General features: G+C 39.1%; 1 protein-coding gene across 7 annotated transcripts in view; it reads right to left on the bottom strand.

Annotated features, from left to right (window-relative positions):
* The window catches only part of LOC125376359, a 91,076-nt gene that overhangs the window by 35,259 nt on the left and 34,942 nt on the right, over nt 1–20,875 (bottom strand). Inside the window, exons 1-3 of one of the 7 annotated variants that reach the window (XM_048388370.1) lie at nt 7,948–8,157; nt 6,018–6,399; nt 3,914–3,997 (exon numbers count right to left, since the gene is read on the bottom strand). The exons of 5 other annotated variants lie outside the window; for them this stretch is intronic. In XM_048388370.1, coding sequence (XP_048244327.1) covers nt 3,914–3,997; nt 6,018–6,369 — 436 coding nt within the window. In that variant the 5' untranslated portion in view covers nt 6,370–6,399; nt 7,948–8,157. Of the gene's footprint in view, nt 1–3,913; nt 3,998–6,017; nt 6,400–7,947; nt 8,158–20,875 lie in introns of those variants that run through there. One more of the 7 variants, XM_048388374.1, reaches the window with a different exon arrangement.

Here is a 20,875-nt window from a genome sequence, read left to right as displayed (position 1 = left end):
TTTCACCGATGTTCCTGTCTTTTAAAGACGAAAAGCTCCATCTCGCTCTCATATTATATATTCAGATTAAATAATGGAAATAACCTGCATATGTCGGCAACAGGTTCAAATGTTGACAACCACTTAACAATTGTTAAGCAATACTGTTGAAATATATTCAGCATAAATACAAAATAAACACAATGTATTGACTAAATGTTTACAGTGTTTCCAAGTCTGCAAGAATGAATGTTCTAGTGTAGAACATAGTTGCAATACACAATCAATAAATGTCCTTTAGAACACATAACACACAGCTTAATCAGTGAGGATGTTTAACTGTTTGAAGATACTTGGCTAGTGTAGGATGTCCTCCGATCTGAGCTACACATTCAATGTCCTCATTACTGTCTGTTAGAAGTGTGAGGTCAGCTTTGTGCTGCACAAGGAGGTCAAACACATCTTGATGTCCATGAAATACAGCCTTCATCACAGGTGTGTATCCTTGCCTCCCTCTGCTGTTGATGTTAGATGGAGACAGGACATGTTGTACTATAGCAGTGTTCCCACCCTCACAGGCAAGATGAAGTAAACTGTCACCAGATGTATCCACCAGTGTGAGGTCAGCTTGGTTGGACACTAGGAGGTCAAACACACTTTGATGTCCATTGACAGCTGCCTGCATCACTGCTGTCGATCCATGTCTGCCTCTACTGTTGATGTTAGATGGAGACATGACATGTTGTACTATAGCAGTGTTCCCACCCTGACAGGCAAGATGAAGTAAACTGTCACCATATGTATCCATCAGTGTGAGGTCAGCTTGGTTGGACACTAGGAGGTCAAACACACTTTGATGTCCACTGACAGCTGCATTCATTGCTGCTGTCCTTCCATACTCGCCTCTACTGTTGATGTTAGATGAAGACAGGACATGTTGTACTATAGCAGTGTTCCCACCCTGACAGGCAAGATGAAGTAAACTGTCACCATATGTATCCATCAGTGTGAGGTCAGCTTGGTTGGACACTAGGAGGTCAAACACACTTTGATGTCCACTGACAGCTGCCATCATTACTGGTGTATGTCCATACTCCCCTCTGCTGTTGATGTTAGATGGAGACAGGACATGTTGTACTATAGCAGTGTTCCCACCCTCACAGGCAAGATGAAGTAAACTGTCACCAGATGTATCCACCAGTGTGAGGTCAGCTTGGTTGGACACTAGGAGGTCAAACACACTTTGATGTCCACTGACAGCTGCCTGCATCACTGCTGTCCATCCATACTCCCCTCTGCTGTTGATGTTAGATGGAGACATGACATGTTGTACTATAGCAGTGTTCCCACCACGACAGGCAAGATGAATAATTCCGATGCCATGTATATCTTTCACATTCAAATTTGATGTTGTCTGCAGTAACTTAAAACATCCCTCTGTTCCCGTGTGTGCTGCAACCATGACAGGGGTCCTGCCATTCACATCAACAGAGTTTATAACATTATTCCCAGGTTTCCTGGTTAACAGGACTTTCAGGGTTTTTTCCATTCCTGATTTACAGACAAGATGGAAGATGTTTTGCATTCCCTTGTCTCTTGTGTTAATATCAGCGCCTTCCTGCAGCAGATACACTAGTATGTCAGAGCTGCCACTTTCAGCAGCTACCAACAAAAGTCTGTTCAGTGTCAACTGATGGTCATGTTTCTCACTCCTGCTGAACAGCCATTTCAGTGCTGTCATGTTGTTGCTTTGTGCACATCCTTGCATGGCCTCACTGATTTCTCCTTGAGTGAACTCTTCTCCAGTTGTGTGTTCTATATCTGTAAATAGACGTGCATTATGTCCAAGAACTGCCCAGTACAGGAGACCTTGTCCTTTCTCTTTCTTGTGAAACCAAAGATGTTTTGTCCGATCACAATGAAGTTTCTTGAGCAGCTTGAAAACAGTGGCGTCTTGTTTGAGAATTGGATGTGTCACTGATTTAGAAAACCGTCCTTGTTTAATAGACTGTGTAAACCTTGTGGTAAGTAGGTCATCATAATTCTCTGAGACATATATCAAATGGAGATGATCATCAACTTTGGTTTCTCCAACCTTGTCACCTTGTACCCTTTCAAACAGAAAGTCATCACTGCAGTGCTTCAAAACAAAGTTTGGACTGATATTGTACAAGGCACACGCACAAGCATCATAGATTGAAGAATGAGCAAAGCCAACAGTGTCTCCTCTTGTGAAGAATGTACCTCTCAAACCTTTAGCTGCTTTGTACATGCCTGAACGTGTAGCGTCAGACATCATCTGTAAAACAGTTTTGACCAGGCTGTCCATTTCCTTATCCTCACCTTCACTGTCTAACTTGCTCAGGTCCAATTTGTCTTCACACAGTAGCATCAGAACCAGAATGGCTGATCGGTCATTTCTCTCTTCAAGCAAATGCTTTAGCTCTAACCTGAGATAAAACAGTGGTTCCTTGAAAAATGATTTTGCATTTTTGTAGAAAGGTGAAAATTCAAAACAAAGTTTACAAATAAGAGGGAATCCAAAGATATTTGAACAGATTTCCAGCTCACTGTAATCAGGTATATGTTGCATGGAGCAGTCACCGAGAGCTTTCCTATGTCGTTCAAATATTGTCTTTTTCTCTTTGTCAGAAAGCCAGTATTTATCTTGTGTGGTTAAATCCATTACAGTTTGACCTTTGAACATTTTGAAACCCTCGTACTGCAGTTTTGCAAGTCCATCATGGAAGTTGTATGACTTTGATGTGAAGACAACACGAATATCTTTTGTTTGAAATTCTGGTTGACTCTGCACTTTCTTTCTGGATTTACCAACAGCATCACTATCTTTTGTTTGAAATTCTGGTTGACTCTGCACTTTCTTTCTGGATTTACCAACAGCATCACTATCTTTTGTTTGAAATTCTGGTTGACTCTGCTCTTTGTTTCTGGATTTACCAACAGCATCAGTGCTTTCATGCATTTCTGACTGCAGCTTTTCCGCACTCCCCTTTTGTTCTAAATGGAGGAGAAGGTTGTTTAGAAAGGTTTTCACCTGTGATGTATTCGCAGATAATCCAACAGTACCAAACATGTCATCTACTATGAGGAATACTCTGGGGTGGCTACTAAGACACTGGTCTAAGTCAAACTTCTCAATGTTGTCCACAAACACGACCTCGTAGCCTTTGTCTCTGTACTGTGAACCTAACACAAGAGCCATCGTTGTCTTGCCTTCTCCCGAAGCCCCGCAGATGGTCACATGTCCAAATGCCTCCAATTTTTGTTTCACGTCTTTGTAGGGTTCAGTTGGAAGAAAAATCTTCTTTGCTTCGTCTGTGCGCAAATCAAGGGTACCTGTGGAGGAATGAAAACTATTAACCATTCCAGCAAATACTTGGATGTTAAAATTAAACTACAAAATATTTGCTAACTAAATCTTCTTGTGTTAATTATTAGGGGTAACAATGCATCTGGATTATACATCACACAGATGTGTTCCTGACTTAGTGTACACAACTATATTCATATTTTATAGCCCTCTTCATTCAGTCTTGTTAATAATGGCAATGTTTGCCATTTTGCCAGTTTCAACCCTCTTCAACAAATTCAACCAAATTTAAATCTAAACTTTTACTCTGATACAATACCTCTCTGTGTTAAGCACTTACGCCACCTCCATAGGAGGTCACATCATCAGAAAATAAGCACTGATCTGCTCTGAGAACTGTTTAACAGAGTCTGGCACAACATCATTGTCAATACTTCTGGAGTTAGTATACACTACTCCATCACCCATTACTACATGAGGGTGGCATTTGGGACAAGGGGAATAAAATTCTGATTGATGATCGGCACCACCTTCTCGCTGAGAATGGTAAGAGTCTTGCACAAGATCTAGTAGTTTACTGACCCTTCAGCCATGAACACTCACCTCTCCCAAGTGTTCCTTGTCCGGCCTGTCCAGTGATGATGTTCAGAGTGTTCGCCACCTGGGAGCCCCCTGAAGGACGGTCACCTGTCAACACCAATATATGAGGAATCATCGGTAACCAACATTTGAATTGATCAGATATTCTCTTTACACGTTGAATAACATCATTTAATTTTATTGCAGTGCTCAAGAGTGGAGTGTACATCATTTTGAAGTTTTAGGTTCTTTAGATAATAATCTTATCCCAGCAATAACAATTGCTTTAGACCAAAACATGTAAATCATGAATCAAGTTAATAAGCTACACATGAAGTTCAGCAGATAAGTAATTCTTGAATCATCTTCAACAGGTAATAGCCAAGTTCAATATTACCCGAATGAGAGAAGGGGAGAGAGAGGGATGGGGTTCATTACATTTGATCAAGAAATAATAAATGGTCTTTGAGTTATGCTCCGGAAATAAACCCTGGCCTCATCTATCTGAACCTACACTCAATTTATTGTGATGGAAACCAAACGAAGAAATTTCAAAAACTTCTAAATAGTAAAAGGCACCTGTCAGTTCAAGGTTAGATACTGTGCAACATTTGATCAAGAACTATGGAACAGTCTTTCACAAACAGGCAGACATCAGCGATTCCAATATACCGCTACCACTTCATGGCGGGGATGACAAGTACGGAGTGTGATATTTGGAAGAATGGACAGACAGTACCGATTCCACTGCCTGGAAGGGATAACACGTATGGAATAAGTAATTTTTGCATGATGATTGCAACAGAAACAAGAAAGAAAGTTAACAAAGATCACATACCCGCGTTATCCCCGCTGGTCAACAAAAAATAGTAAATAGTTTGTTAATTAATGACATATACCTGTTGCTTTAAGTCAGAGGAACTGCCCTTTCCTTTGTAACCCCATGAGGATGCATCATGTTTGAAATGAACGCATGTTTTTGCAAATATATTTCGATCTAGTGTGGGATAACCTATGCTTAGCACAACATACATTCTTGATGTTTCTTAATGTGTCCATGGAAACGGCAAAAATTAAAAAATTCAGAATCCTCAAACTAGCAAAAGACACAAGTACCCATTGTGGTAAATGTGTGTAGCAAGTTTGGTGCATGGTTAAAAAGTTATTGGCCGTACAAAAGCTCGGATGGAAGGACGGACGGATGGAAGAAAGGACAAACAGATGGAACGCTATGTACCCCCCCGATTTACTTTGTAAACGGGGATATAAAAAGTCCAAGTATAAGTCTCATCTTTCCTTGTAGACAAGAAACAGCCACTTTATCAACGTTTCTAGAAGGCCCCAGTAATCATAATATACCACCACACAAAGTGCCTCCACAACCTCATACCAGATCGAAGCACCTTGACATCCATTACACAGCACAACGCAATATTCCTCCACAACCTCATACCAGACTCAAGCACCTTGACAATCATTACACACCACCACGCAATGTGCCTCTACAACCTCATACCAGACTCAAGCACCTTGACAATCATTACACAGCACCACGCAATGTGCCTCCACAACCTCATACCAGATTGAAGCACCTTGACAATCAGTACACACCACCACACAATGTGCCTCCACAACCTCATACCAGATTGAAGCACCTTGACAATCATTACACAACACCACACAATGTGCCTCTACAACCACATACCAGATTGAAGCACCACCACACAATGTGCCTCTACAACCTCATACCAGATTGAAGCACCTTGACATTCATTACACACAACCAAGTAATGTGCCTCCACAACCTCATACCAGATCGAAGCACCTTGACAATCATTGCACACCACCACACAATGTGCCTCCACAACCAGATTGAAGCACCTTGACTCCAGCTTACATACTGAGAAACCTACAGGCCCTGGGGAGGATATGTACTAAATTTGAGGATGACTAATCAATGTGTGCATGCGTGCACGTCCGAGCTACATAACACTACTTTATTTTTCCTTTATTTTTAAGAGATGGACATAATTCACTTGATGAATCAAATTGTAAATAGTGTTCCTGGGTAAATTATTTTTAAAATGACAAACAGGGTGACATTTAGGGGGGCAACAGTGACACCCACCAGTTCTTAATCTTTTGACTGGTGGCTGGCTCACTGGCTCAAGGTCCTCCTCGGTCTCAGCTGAACCTGCCAATACCAGATGACCTTGGGGTTCCTCGTCTGAACTGACCACGCTGTTTCCAGAGTCATCCTCTGTTGTGAAGATTTCCCCAGCTGAACTTGCCATGTCAACATCAGAAATAGCCAAATGTCCTTGAGGCTCAGAAGTGTCCATGTGACCTTCAGACTGCTCACCAGAGGTTGCCATGTGACCTTCAGACTGCTCACCAGAAGTTGCCATTTGACCTTCAGACTGCTCACCAGAAGTTGCCATTACCAGATGGTGTCCACAGTCTTCATCTGTACTGGCCATCACAGTTCTCTTCACATCGCCATGCACTATCTGTGAAAATGGAGGGGAATCTAATCAAGCTGTGACAATAAGTGAAGCCAGTCTGACATCATTGTGTCATGGGTACTGTAGCTCACCAGCTGTATATCAAGATTGCAGGTCATCATTTCAGTATCCCATTTGGGTTTTCATGGTTAAAACTTTACTTACAACACACTTTTTATAATGTCCTCTGTATTGAGCAGAGATTTCTTTGATTAGGAAAAGGGTTTTGTTGTTTATATTTACAAAAACATTGGTATTTTTCATTCTCACAATGCATCCTCCTATCTCATTTATGAACACTGTCCATGATATAACAAGAGTACCACACGTTCAGAACATTCTTCTTTGATGTAACATTTGAGGAGAATCAAAGAATTTGTGATAACTTCTTTGAAATGACCTCCTAATTTGTTTAATATGCTGACAAAAGAGTAATGACTGCTATGTCATATTCCAAAGTCCTATTTCTCTGGTGTCTACAGACACCCAGAAATATTCACAGTAACTGTCCAAAAAATGAAAGACTATCTGTAAAAAAAATACATTCCACGTCAAACCAAGAATCTTTTTTTAAAATATAACGTATCCTAATATAATTGGTTGATTTACATTAGTTTTTTTCTTTTTTATGGTATTATTATTGCATGTCTACCAAAGATAAATTCCAGATGAAGCCTTCTCATATAGTAATTATTGTGCATGCAAGGGTTCAGCTTTCTGTCTTGGGATTGCCGAGGGTCAAAATTCATTCATGGTTGTGAAACATACTTGACAAAGTTCAGCTTCCTCAGTTTTGGAAGTGATGAGTTTAACTGGGCCAAAAATACATTTGAAAGGACATGGTCATAACGTAAGACCGTCTCCTTGGTCTAGAGGTAGAGCGTCAGTGGGTCAGTATATTGTTTCTGAGTGGTGTATTCATGTTAAACTGCGGATTGGTATCTAGAGGGTTAGCACTATAAAATCAGCATTAGTCCGGAGTAGTACAACCACACGCACATGCACATACACAATTTGGGACGTGACGTTAAACACCATTTCACCTCACATCAAAATATGAAGGTTAACCAAGGTCAAAATGTACAATATCAGAAAAACAGAACTTTTGAGTGTCAAAAATTGGATTTCAACGTCTTGAACATATTGGGATGTCATCAAGCTTCAATTCAATCAGTGTCACACCAGAGAAGATATTGAGGAAGCACAACAGACAAGGACAAACAGACTGACCTCAAAATGGCGGCCGTGCTCAAAGTTCGATGAACATTTTTGTGAGCACTTTATAGGACTGAGACACAATAGCTTGTATGATTCATGCAAAGTTTCAGATTCATATGTTTGGCAGTGTAACGACAGATGGATCAACGGCGGCACAACGCTCACAAAATGAACTCAACATCCCGAGACACTGTCTGAAATCTGCTTGAACATTTCTGTATGCTCATGCTTCACTCCGGACGTTTTGTCGGCATGCCTACGTGTCTGTTACACAGACTCAGATTACAGTGTACATATTACCAGCTGATAATATAATACTATACTAAATATACTCACGGAACACTACGTCGCGGAATACGTGGCAAGTCTTCAACATGTTGAGAAGTGGGAGACTGGTACTTGAAACAGCATCCTGATTGGTCTACCTGTACTTCCGTTGCAGTGCGCGGTGGAGCGAATCCTACTTTCGCTTTCACTTTCAGCATCTTGCTCGATATACAGCAACAAGAAGTTCGCGTCCCGTCCTAAATATGATACCATCATATCAATTGTCCTTCTCTTACTGCCATTAAAAAGTTTTTTCGTGAGTTCATTTTTCAAAACTGGCTTTTTGCTCGCTGAAAACTGAAAAACGGGAATACCCAAACTATTAATAGCTTCGTCCCGCAGTGTATAGTAATAGTTAATTCCAATGGTTGTTATTACAGATACAGCCTGGTTCCCTTGGTATGCTACGCTGGCGCTACACTATGCCAATATAGTGTTATATAAGAGACGGGACCCAGCTTACACTATGTAGCGCCAGCGCGGCATACCCAGGGAACCAGGCTGTTTCAACTTACTGAATGAAGAGATGGAACCCAGCTTCTGGCCAACACTCCACATTGACTGGTTCCCGTTCGTTCCTGCACGGACCAAAATTATATAGGTCCGTAGTTACTGAGAAGACAAATATCGAGAAAACAAACTAACACGATCAGTAAACGAAAATTGCCAAAACACAAAACGCTTCGCCCCATTTTCCACAAACCTGTTTCCGTGTTTTAATCTGTGCCGCATAATCGGCTCATAAAACAGGACTCGTTTGCGAAATTCATGCTTATTCATTGTCCAAACGACCTTTGAGGCGGATTCGATATTCGATTTATTGATACTAGTATCTAAAGTCATTAAGTGATATCAATATGTAGGGAGGAAATAGTAAAATGGCGCCCATAGCTAACAACCATTGTTGCCTAGGGAGTTTGTGGAAACAAGGTTTGTTCGTGATTTGTTGTCTCGCGGAAATAAATATTTTGCCAATAACTGTTGAATTCTAAAACTTGTTGCAGCGTATCCATATATTTGTTCTTTGTTATAACGTGTGGTACATACACAATTATATGCACCGTCGTAGGTACACGTAGATAAAGTAAGTTCTACACAATGTAACATGGAAAATGTGGTTCGTTTACATTCACTTTCTATACCATAAGCACGGCCTTCAGAGAAACGTTCTATTTGTCGATACATAATATTGATCTATACAAGTCCACTTTTGGTAGGGATATTTGTATATTTCCATTATACACAAAACTCATTCTCATAATAATCATTGTTGCCTGAGGATTTTGTTTGAACAAAACACTTTTTGTGCGTGAAATTGTGTCTGGCGGAAACTATCTAGATTTTGTTATTGATTTTTATTATACATGAGATATAGACAATCATATGATTCGATTCCCAACATGGGCAGAAAGTGTGAAGCCCATTTCTGGTGTCCCCCGTCGTGATATTGCTAGAATATTGCTAAAAGCAATGTAAAATCATACTCACTCACTGATTCCCTATTGGTCCTGTGTTTCAGTGAAGTACAAGTCACATCTTCAAAGCCTTAAACATTCGTTAAAACCACTTTAACAGCAAGTGGGAAACCTTACTGACATGGGTACAATGTGTGAAGCCCATTTCTGGTGTCCACCGAAATAATACAATGACAATATACTGCTGGAATATTGCTAAAAGCGGCATCAAATCAAACTCACTGTGAAAGAATATGTTGTTTGTGGGTTTCAATCCCAGAATCCCCCTGATTATTACCCATGATTCAACAGCATTGTCACGGGTTTAGCCTTAGTGGAAACATCTATGACAGTGTCAGTTGCTGCCAAGCCGTCCTTCTCCATAAAACGGGCGGAGGGGTGGGGTAGGTTGGGATGTTGGGGGTCAAAACAAATCTCACGTCTTCAATAGTTTAATAAGGGATGTCAGAGAAAATTATGTATGTTTTATCTTTATTCTCACAGACAGTCGAATCAAAGAGCAGCACATACAAGAAGTGACTGACAGGTTGAAACCAGCGAAGATGGAGTGCTACCTGTGTGGTCCATCCCCCATGATAGCAAGTATAGAAACAATGCTTAAGGCTTGTGGCATCACTGAACCCAGCATTCACTACGAGAGATGGTGGTAGATGCTCTGGGATTGTATATTGGAGGAGTATCATGGCATTATGGAATTCCTATGGTATGTTTTATTAAGTTTTAAGCACATATCAGTTGTGCCCTTGACAAATGTAGTGATAATTCCAATGAAGTGTTGCTGTATTTGTCAAAGGAATTCCCATGAAGCTCTCAAAAACCTGAATAAAATCTGTGATCACTGAGCAGTCTCAATTTTTATTGATTTACAATTTCAGGTTTTCAGGTAACTGTAGTACTTTTCCCTTGATAATTCAGGGTGGAACTGGTCCCTGTACTGCATGCTTGTGGTACGAAATCATTGCTTTACTGCTCTGCTATTACTATCGGACATGTAGTGGTCGCTGACACATAGCTACGATTCTCGCCTTCATAAGCTTCTTCTTCAGTAGATGTTGAATTTGCCCCGTCCTTCACAAGCTCCGTCACTGTACATTACAGAATATCATTTAACCTTATCCCCCTTGTTCCCGAACCACTTACCTTCAAGTACACCCAGTATTTCAACTGAAAATGAATTTTGTCAAAAGGACTGAACCTGTCAAAACAAAGGGGTCGAGTTTACTGTTGGGCCAAAGTGTCTAAAATTCTTAACCTCGACAGAGACAGCAAACTCACGAAACTCAACTTCCATTTATGCTGTTTATGCTGTTTGCAAAGGCGATTGGTCAAATACTAAAACATAGTTATGCATACAGTAAACTACGGTTATAACGAACTCAAGGGACCACTAATTTTAGTTCGTAATAACCTTAGTTCGTTACAAGCAGACATACAGCATATATGGAACAAATGGATACCAGTTCGTTATAAGGGTGTTCGTTATAAAGGTAGTTTTCTATACTTACAATTTGCATGAAAATCCTTTCCTACTGCAACAGGAATAATAGTAGATTATATGTGGATACAGAACACCCCCCACCACCTCCCATGGGGTGTCTATGATGTCATTGACCTATGACCTCCATATGACCTGGCCTTGACCTCTGACCTCATTTGATATTTGTGAGGTCACACTATTGTCCTAGGTCAACAGTGAGTTGAATAGGTATTGTCCTTAGGTCAACAGGGAGTTGAATAGGTACTGTAGTCAATCGCACCTCAAGGTATTGAGACCGAATTGAATAGCTATTTTAGGGGAGTTGACAGAATAACTCATTAATATGCAAATGTATGCATGACGTCACAGGTCAAGTAGGTTAATAAAGGGTCAACTGACCAGATGCAACCATGCAATTAATTACTTGACCATTCGTTAACCGTAGAACACGGGATAGTAATGAATGTCCCTATATGGACATGTTACTACGACCGGGGTTGGGTTGGGTCTTGACGCAGAATGGAATGTCATTGTGAGTACATTTTGGTGCGAGAACATTTGGTGAACATTTGAACCTTTTGCATTGAAGACATTTCTCTATGCACATTCGGGGGGGGGGGGGGATGTGTTATAGGATTTAAAAACCCATGAACAGGTTAATGTAGAAAGATCTCCCAGATATTCAATTACGTAAATAAAGGGTCAACTGATCGGATGCAATCATACAATTAAGTACTTGACCAATCGTTAAACGTAGAACAACACTGTCTAAAAACAAGGTGGCGGGCGTTGGCATGCACGCTCACAGGCGTCACGTGACCTCGGTCAGACTTAAATTTTTCTGATACAGACTATACTAGACTCCGTCCGACAAGTTAAACGCTTGACTGCACCCTATACCATGGCCAGCCACCCACCTGTAGATGATATAGTCCGTTCTACATAGCGTATACATTTGTAAACACATCCAACTAAGCCTTGTCTTTCTTTCTTTTTTTCCCTTGGAATTAGACACAGCATAGTTTTGAAGTACAATGGGAAACGGCGTAGTGTACCAACTTATTATTTTAATAAATTGAACCTTGATACTTTTGTATTGTGTTTCTTTTCTCCAGAGCTGAAGGTTGAGTCACGTGATTTATTAATGAGATGCCATTCTCCATATAAGAAAAATCATACTTTTGAGGCAAAGCAGGCGTAAAAAGTCATATCATCCAAAAATATCTCCCACGGAAGATATCCCTTGTGTGAGATCAAGCGATACCTTGTTGGAGATATCACTACAAATGATGTCATTTGATTGTAGCAATATCTCAAGCATGACATCATATCGATTGTACCATCACTGTGACGTCACAATTGTCAAGCAGCAGCATTGTTCTGGCTTATGGCAGCCCAGAAAATGTCAGTAAAACATTTACAAAATAACACTCTAAATTACCTGAGTAAACTTCTTTTCCCTAGTATGAATAATCTCTTACAAGAAAAACTCCCTTCAGTGAATCTACAAGTAATGATGGACTCAAATCTTTTAATATGTAAGGACAGACATGCTTTCAGCAGATGTGTTTTGATTCATATGAATACAGCGTTATGTTTTAAAACAATAATTGATGAATGAGTGTGACCAAAGTGAGGGCATCAGGTATTTGTGTATACCTCAAACCAAAATCTCAAAAAGCTTTCATCAAAAAAGATCTACGTCATCAAATGTCTTTTCGACCACAAGCAGAACATGGCCACATTTTATCAAATTTGATTTAAACACATCACACTTTTCACAGACAAAGTGGTCAAATTGGCTTTGACACCTCAAGATGACAAGAGGTACTTGTTGGCAGATGGGATCGAATCTCGACCCCATGGGTTTAATTCTATTTAGAAATTTGTAACTTCTAAGAAAGTATGACAAGTGTCTAGACAAACAATGGTTACATCATCACGAAATGAAAACCTCGTGTGGGGTTTGAACCTTGAAATGTGAAAGGTATTTATGTATTTTGTGTTTGGTTGTTTTTTAAATCATTAATTGTGAAAAAAATTTTTGTGAACTTCTTAAAAGATATTATTTCTTAAAAACGTAAGCTAAGTTTTTTTTTTATGATAGAAACATTAACTTGTATGAAGCAAACTGAAAAAATAAGTTTTTGTTTGATAAAAAAAAAAATTAAACGAGAAAATAAAACTTGCATGAAAAAAATTAATAACAATGTCAATTTGTTTTGCGTGAGTGAAAAAACTCATTCGTGCATCAAAAAATAAATAATGTGTAAATTAATATATGACAGAAAAAAAATTATTAACAAAGTATTTTTTTCTTTTGCATGATAGACAAATAAAACTTACATAAGAAGAAAAAATAACATGCTTTGTTTTCTATTCACAGAATTAGTGGGGGGACAAATCAATTTGAATACAATTCAACCCATAGATATATGACATGGCAAAGGGAATGTTCCCGCAAAGAGACGTTTGAATCCCACACCAGACAAGTGGAACATTTGAATCTGAGTCTTGCCGTGAGAAAACTCACGAATAAATCCTCATCGTGGCTTCAGATTATTTAGTGAAAAAATATGTTGAAGTAAAATTTATATTTTGTGGGCAAAGTCATTAATAAGTCATAGACCAGACAAGGCCACAAGAAAGTATTGTATTCATTGACCATCCCACAAGGATGACCGATTGCAAGACAGTAACATTTTTGGTTCGTAGGTATCAACCGAAGCACGCAGGATTCACTGCATCAAATAACCCCATTGGTGATGCAGGCTTCCCTCCATCCATAAACCTTGCCGCCGTGATATAATTGTAAAATTGTTGAAAACGGTGTTAATCCCTAACTCCCTCACTGTCTCATGCTTATGTCAAGAATATATATTTGTTGTGAAACATTAAACAGTATCAGTCACATTGAGTGAAGTGAGTGAATTATTATTATTCTAGCCTTGGAAAAAATTGTCAAGTCTGTACGGATCAGACAAATTACTCCCTCAAGTTGCTTATGGTCAAAAGAGATCACACAGTTTGGTCAATCAAAGCTCAATGTATATTCTGAAACAAAAGCCAAGTTTGGAGTCCCTGGTGTAAAAAGATTAAGATACTTGGAGGATAACTAATAATTCTCATTCTAATTGAAATTTAAAAAATGGAAAAAGTAAAATAAAGAAATTGTAAAGTTTTTCAATTGAAAATATAAAACCCGGTCTCGTGAGAGAATGAATGAATGAATGAACCATTCATGAAGTTTATTTTAAAACACTTCTCACACTATTTCTTGATGACCAAAGTCCGCTTTTTATAGCGAACTTTGAAAACTAAAATTGTTCATTATGAAATAATGAACCTTGTATCACATGCAGTATACAGTATTTCAAGAGATATATATACAGTATACCACATGCGGTAATATACAATGTACCGCGAGCAGTGTGCGCTGGGCAGTAGCGCACATTTCCTCCCCCCTCTCCCTCAAGCAAACCCCTCATGGGGGAGTGACCAGGTCACAGGTCAGGCGTGCACTGGACAGCTGTTTCACTGGGGGCTAGTGAGGGGTGCGGGAGGCCGGCCATACATACTCTTGGAGTTGTGGGACTGCAACTTCACGCTGTTGTCTTATAAGGCCAAGTGTAAGATCACCAAGACGACCACTGCACGTGAGGCATGTGGGTTGTGGACGAGATACTACATAGCATAGCTGTATTACCTTATAAAGAATAGTAATGAATGTTAGAAAGAGATACATGTATATCCTTTAAGACCGGCGCAATGCAAGCTGGCAGTCGAGATCTGGGAGCTGAACACGAAACAGCTCCCATGCACAATAAAACGTTGTGGACCCGCAGACGGAGTTGTGTTGTATATTGAAGAAGTATCCCCTAGAACAACATACATTTTCTACGGCGGATATATTGGTGGAGCTTCGATCCTCGGTACCTCAAACCCAAAGCACCAAGATAAAGAAGGTAGTCAACACGAAGTGAATTTCTATTATTCGTCTGGGGTCCACAACATCATCTACAACATCAGCCACAACGTCGTTCAAAACATCATCCACAGCACAATCCACAACAGCAACAACGACGGCCACAACAACAGCAATAACAACAGTCAGCATTCTGGTTCATGTGGTTCGTCTACTCTCAAGCTATTTCATAAAGCTTGATAGCGGCTCATCATTATTGTCTTCATCGTTTTCCCTACTCTGAGACCTTGTCACCACCCCTCAACCGTTAGCTGGGACCGGCAACTTCTGGGAAGACCAGTAAAAGAAGAATCTGAAGGTTATTTCAGCCATCGCAACCGCCCTCTACCACTAGGAAGGTAAAAGTCAGCGAAGCGTTACACAGTCCTTGATAAATATCATCGACTACAAGATCAGTGCCTGAACCAGAGAAGTCTCAGCTTTCTTCATTCTACTTAGTGTCTGCGGTGTGTCTATTGTTTGTCTGCAGTATCCTCTCTCAAGAAACATTTCTCAAGAACGTAGTGACATTTGTTTTCTGAAACGAGCATTTTATTATTTATTTCTTGGAACAATTCATCTATTTCATTCATTGGAACATTTATTGGTAAGAACTATTTTTTATTTCCATTTTTATATAAAACAAAAATATATAACGCCATGAATGTACTTTGCGATCCATGGGGCATTCCATACAGCCCCTTAGCATACGAAACTCACTCACGTCACTCTTCCTCTTCAAGTTCGCCTCTTCAACACGAAGCACCTCTTCAACACGAAGCGCCCCCACCCAAATCTACATTCTATACCAACTGCCCAAACGTCATGTCTATGTTGCACTTTCTTTTGTTGTTATGTTTATGGACTTTTGTCACAGTATGTATACACAGTTAGACATCCGCGTACTCCACTCCCGCACATACAGAATATATTAACCTGTTAATGGCTTTTATATTAATCAGAAGTTTAAGTTAATAACCTTCACATTATATGTTGACGTACATCAGCTTTTTATCCTCAGACGTTAAGATACTAGATAACGGTTTAATTCTATGCAGTCTAAGTCCTTCACATAATTATTCGGATAAGATATACAATATTTGATTTCTCTCGTGTGTGTATGAATATATGAGAACGAATGCAAGCTGATAGGAATGTTACGGCTGGCCGTATGTGAGATTTCTGTGTCCTGTATATGTAGTACAGTTATTGATAATTGTATTGATTATTGTTTGTGATCTGGACATGTTCGTCCACTTCTATTATGATGTGTATTGATGACAAGAGGTTTATTGTATTTATTATGCTTTAGTTGAAATATGCTGCGTGTGAGGAGGGAAAAGAAAGAGCTAAGCAGATTGAGAGAGAGAGAGAATAAGAAGGATGTGTGTGAGCCAGAGAGATACATATATTTTAATCAAATTTCAAACAAACTCTTCGTAATGCTTCACTGATGATCTCATTAAAATACCAACAGTGATTCAAAGTCTACTTTTTATACCATATACACAACCGTGCATTCATCGCCACACAAACCAAAGACATAACAAATCGAACACCTCAACTTACCTACAAACAAAATCGGATGATAGATGAAACATTGTCAACATATTTGTTTGTTAGGTTGTACAAATTGTGTTTACATGTATGTTTATGTGTGAAGGTTATAGTTTTATATACAATCATGAATTATTTACAACAATGCAACAAACATTTATCTGCCATCTATCATTGGATATGAAATTTGATATACTATAAAAATTAACTTGTAGTTCGGTCATCATCTGTATATGTAATATTTATATTTATGTATGACAGGCTTGGGGATGAAAGGTGTGCGCAGTTTTGTGTCTCGTATAGGTGTCAACTGTAGATAAACAGGTACAGGACAACCCTCAGACAAAAGAGCCATCACGCCATTGTCTGGGGACCTGGAGGGACACCGGGTGTTTTATTGAAGAATTGATAATATAGTGATGGAGAGAAGGAGAGGAGTAGTAGTGTAGTGATGGAGAGAAGGAGAGGTGTCAACTGTGTATAAACAGGTACAGGACAACCCGCAGACAAAAGAGCCATCACGCCATTGTCTGGGGCCCTGGAGAGACACCAGGTGTCATGTCGCTATGCGACAGGGTGGCTGATGGATTCCACCGTCTATCTGTCCCTTGATCACGGACAGACACACAGGCGTGTTCGATACCCATGGGAGGGGGATAGAGCAATCATTCTCTCTCCTCTAAGTCCAGGTACTAGTAGAAGGGCCAGCCATACCCGAGGGGAAATTATAAACAAGATAAGTGCCATGGTAAATGTTGATGTTTTGTGATGTAATTGTATGTAACTAACATGGATGCGCAGAAGAAAGGAGAGTGATTGCTAATGTCAAATTTTACGTTATATGCATTAATTTGAAAGCATAATGTGTATGCTGAACGTGGGTCAGTGAACGCAAGAGTGAACGACTGATGTGTATAAAGTAAAAGATAAGGAGGAAATATGAAAGTTTGTTTATACACGATGATGACTGATAGGCTAATTTGGCTTATTATCTGATCATTTTATGTCATATACAGGTATTAATCTAGCCATAAGAAACATGAACATGGAACAAACAATAGATTCCCCACCGTAGTGCCTACTGTTATAAACCAGCATAAGCAGATCATTGTTCGTATGTTTTTATGATTGGTTGTATATCATGACTGTAATTATGTATGTGAATGTGTTAGTAGATTGTATTGTACGATTATTAAGACAAAAAGTGGTCCACAGCAAAACATTGTACATCCCACCAAATCTAATTCTAAATTCATGTCCATCTATAATATTTATTGTTTATCTATAATATTTATTGTTAAGCGATTAGACAACATTAAGGAAATTCCTTCTGATATATATCGATTGCCGACTGTATCTCATTCACAACCCTTATTAAGGACGTGAGGACACGTCCTTCGTCACGATCGGATCGTATATCACATGCAGTATACAGTATTTCAAGAGATATATATACAGTATACCACATGCGGTAATATACAATGTACCGCGAGCAGTGTGCGCTGGGCAGTAGCGCACATTTCCTCCCCCCTCTCCCTCAAGCAAACCCCTCATGGGGGAGTGACCAGGTCACAGGTCAGGCGTGCACTGGACAGCTGTTTCACTGGGGGCTAGTGAGGGGTGCGGGAGGCCGGCCATACATACTCTTGGAGTTGTGGGACTGCAACTTCACGCTGTTGTCTTATAAGGCCAAGTGTAAGATCACCAAGACGACCACTGCACGTGAGGCATGTGGGTTGTGGACGAGATACTACATAGCATAGCTGTATTACCTTATAAAGAATAGTAATGAATGTTAGAAAGAGATACATGTATATCCTTTAAGACCGGCGCAATGCAAGCTGGCAGTCGAGATCTGGGAGCTGAACACGAAACAGCTCCCATGCACAATAAAACGTTGTGGACCCGCAGACGGAGTTGTGTTGTATATTGAAGAAGTATCCCCTAGAACAACATACATTTTCTACGGCGGATACTTGGCTTAATGTGCCAGCTAAAACTAACTTGTAACATAATATTAAATCTTACATACAGGCTTGACCCCAATTTTTTTCTATGGAGATGTACATATCTGTGAGCTTTGACTATTGTATTCAACAGGTCAAATCTGTTTGCATGGTTAGGTTCATTCATGGAATGAATCCGATGGGTCACGCCTGTAGACAAGTGATCTTTCCAGTTTCACATGATCCCTGAAAAAACGTCCATAGGTAAAGGAAACGATAACACTAAACTATAAATGAGATGGTTCGATTTATTTACAGGGACTTGAAGGTACATACGGTTATAGGGAAACCATGTTTTCTATGGGATAAGAGAGACGTTAAACTAACTAAAGGGAATGGAAGCTGCAGTTAATTATGATTTAAATCTGAGAATCAGGTATAAAAAAGATCCCTTTAAGACCTTTAAGGTAAATGAAGTGTGCATTGTCAAAACACAAAACACAAAACACAAACATGATCATAACACGTGTAGTAAGCCCTGGTTTGTATCTGAGTGCAGACTGATGCGCAAGTCATATAATAAAGCAAGAAAACGTTACATTTTCTCCAGTTTTAACAAACAGAAACTCCTATCTACAACAGGCTAAGGCATACAAAAGATGTTTAAATAAATACAAGAGCAAATTTAAACACAGCGTAAGTAAACTTCTAAGAAGTAAAGCTAAACACTCACCTAAAGATTTTTGGAAAGTCTGAAATCCAAACCTCGCAGCCCTGAACTATTCAAAGTGAAATAAGGCACCTGGCATTGACCTCATAGAAAATGACTACTTAATTGACAGTATCGATTTCCTTGGATAGGTTTATGTAGATTTATTTAACATGATCTTTCCCACAGGAACTGTACCCGATGTTTGGCTTACAGGAATTATTATATCAATATATAAAAATAAAGGTGGCATATCAGATCCAGGCTATTACCGTCCCATTACTATTCTTAGCTGTAGTTTAAACAGTAGATTAACAAAATTCCTTGATAGAAACAAACTTATATCTTCTTCACAAGCAGGGTTTTGTGAAGGGCTGTGAAAAATTGGCAACATCTTTATACATTATACTATTATTAGTATCCCCAAACACACGAAGAAGAAGCTCTTTTGTGCTTTCATAGATTTCACCGAAGCCATTGATAACATTTGGAGAGTTGGACTTTGGCATGAAGTGTTGCATCATGGTATTTGAGGCAAATTTCTGACACTCGTTAAAAATATGTATGGAAATATAAAATCATGCGTGTTACATAATAATGACATATCCGAATACTTTCTAAGTATGTCTGGTGTGCGTCAAGGAGAAAACCTTTCACCATTACTGTTTTCAATATACTTAAATGATTTAGAATCACATCCCATATCACATGACTGTGATGGTGTTAAAGTAGAATATGTCGGTGATAATGGAATATTATGTGCACAATTATTTCTTCTTCTATAAGCAGAAGATACTGTGTTATTCGGACAAAACCCACTTTCTTTACAATATACTCTACAACATGGAAACTGACTGTTAACATAGATAAAACAAAAATTGTAATTTTCGGTTCAGGTGTAGCAAGAAAAACGAAATTATCATTTTATTTTGGAGATCAAGAACTCGAAATCGTTGGTATAAGTGTCTAGGTATTCAATTGAACAAAAACATAAGATTTATCTATGCTATTAAAAGTTTAACTGCTACAAAAGCATTTTTCGGGTTTTTTTCGTTTTGAGAGAGGAGCAGTGACAGTAGTGACTGGTATCTGATGGGTGCAAACAGGTGTCGAGTGGCTGTCTCAGATGTCTCTAATTTCGTAGCTCAAAAAATCACGACGGCGATAGAGACCGTGATGTAGTTTGTCTCACATTCCCTGAACCATACAAGTAGAGATTGCTGCAGAGCATCAATAGCTCCCCGCAATATAATGTTATGTGCAGAGGAAGGAAGTGTAAGCTATGGGAGGAGAGAATTTGTGTTAAGTACAAATTGGTTGTTATTAATGTACTTTTCTTTGGAAAGCACAATAAAAGAAACAGTGTCTTTAATTGGTCAGCATAAAGAAAACCCCGGCAAGAAAACTGGGCCTGCCAGGCAAAACTTGATATATATCCACTATTAGTACCAATAAAAAAATCCCATATAGATAACACAACAAATGGCATTCTAAAGCATGCTTTTGCAGCAAAAATCAATATTTCTGGTCAAAATGTTGGTGGGGTTAAATAAAGCAAACTTTTTAAATAGTAAACACAAAAAAATGTAATGAATCCACTCTAAATATACTGCAGTTCAAATGTAAAAATTCACGCAATGGATTCCCATTAATCTAGCAGCAAGTTAGGAACATACAGTATCTATAAATATTGAGAATTATCTTACGTATTGTAAAAACAAAGGCCATAGGTCACTTTTCTCAAAACTTCGTTTAAGTAATCACAAACTAAAAATTGAAAATATTGTAGATAGACAAAACACCAACCCC

The sequence above is a fragment of the Haliotis rufescens genome, unplaced genomic scaffold (assembly GCF_023055435.1).
Source record: "Haliotis rufescens isolate VD_foot unplaced genomic scaffold, xgHalRufe1.0.p SCAF_10, whole genome shotgun sequence".
In the NCBI taxonomy this organism is placed as follows: Eukaryota; Metazoa; Mollusca; class Gastropoda; order Lepetellida; family Haliotidae; genus Haliotis; species Haliotis rufescens.
Note: the sequence above shows the minus strand (reverse complement) of the source record. Positions and strands in the feature narration are given on the sequence as shown.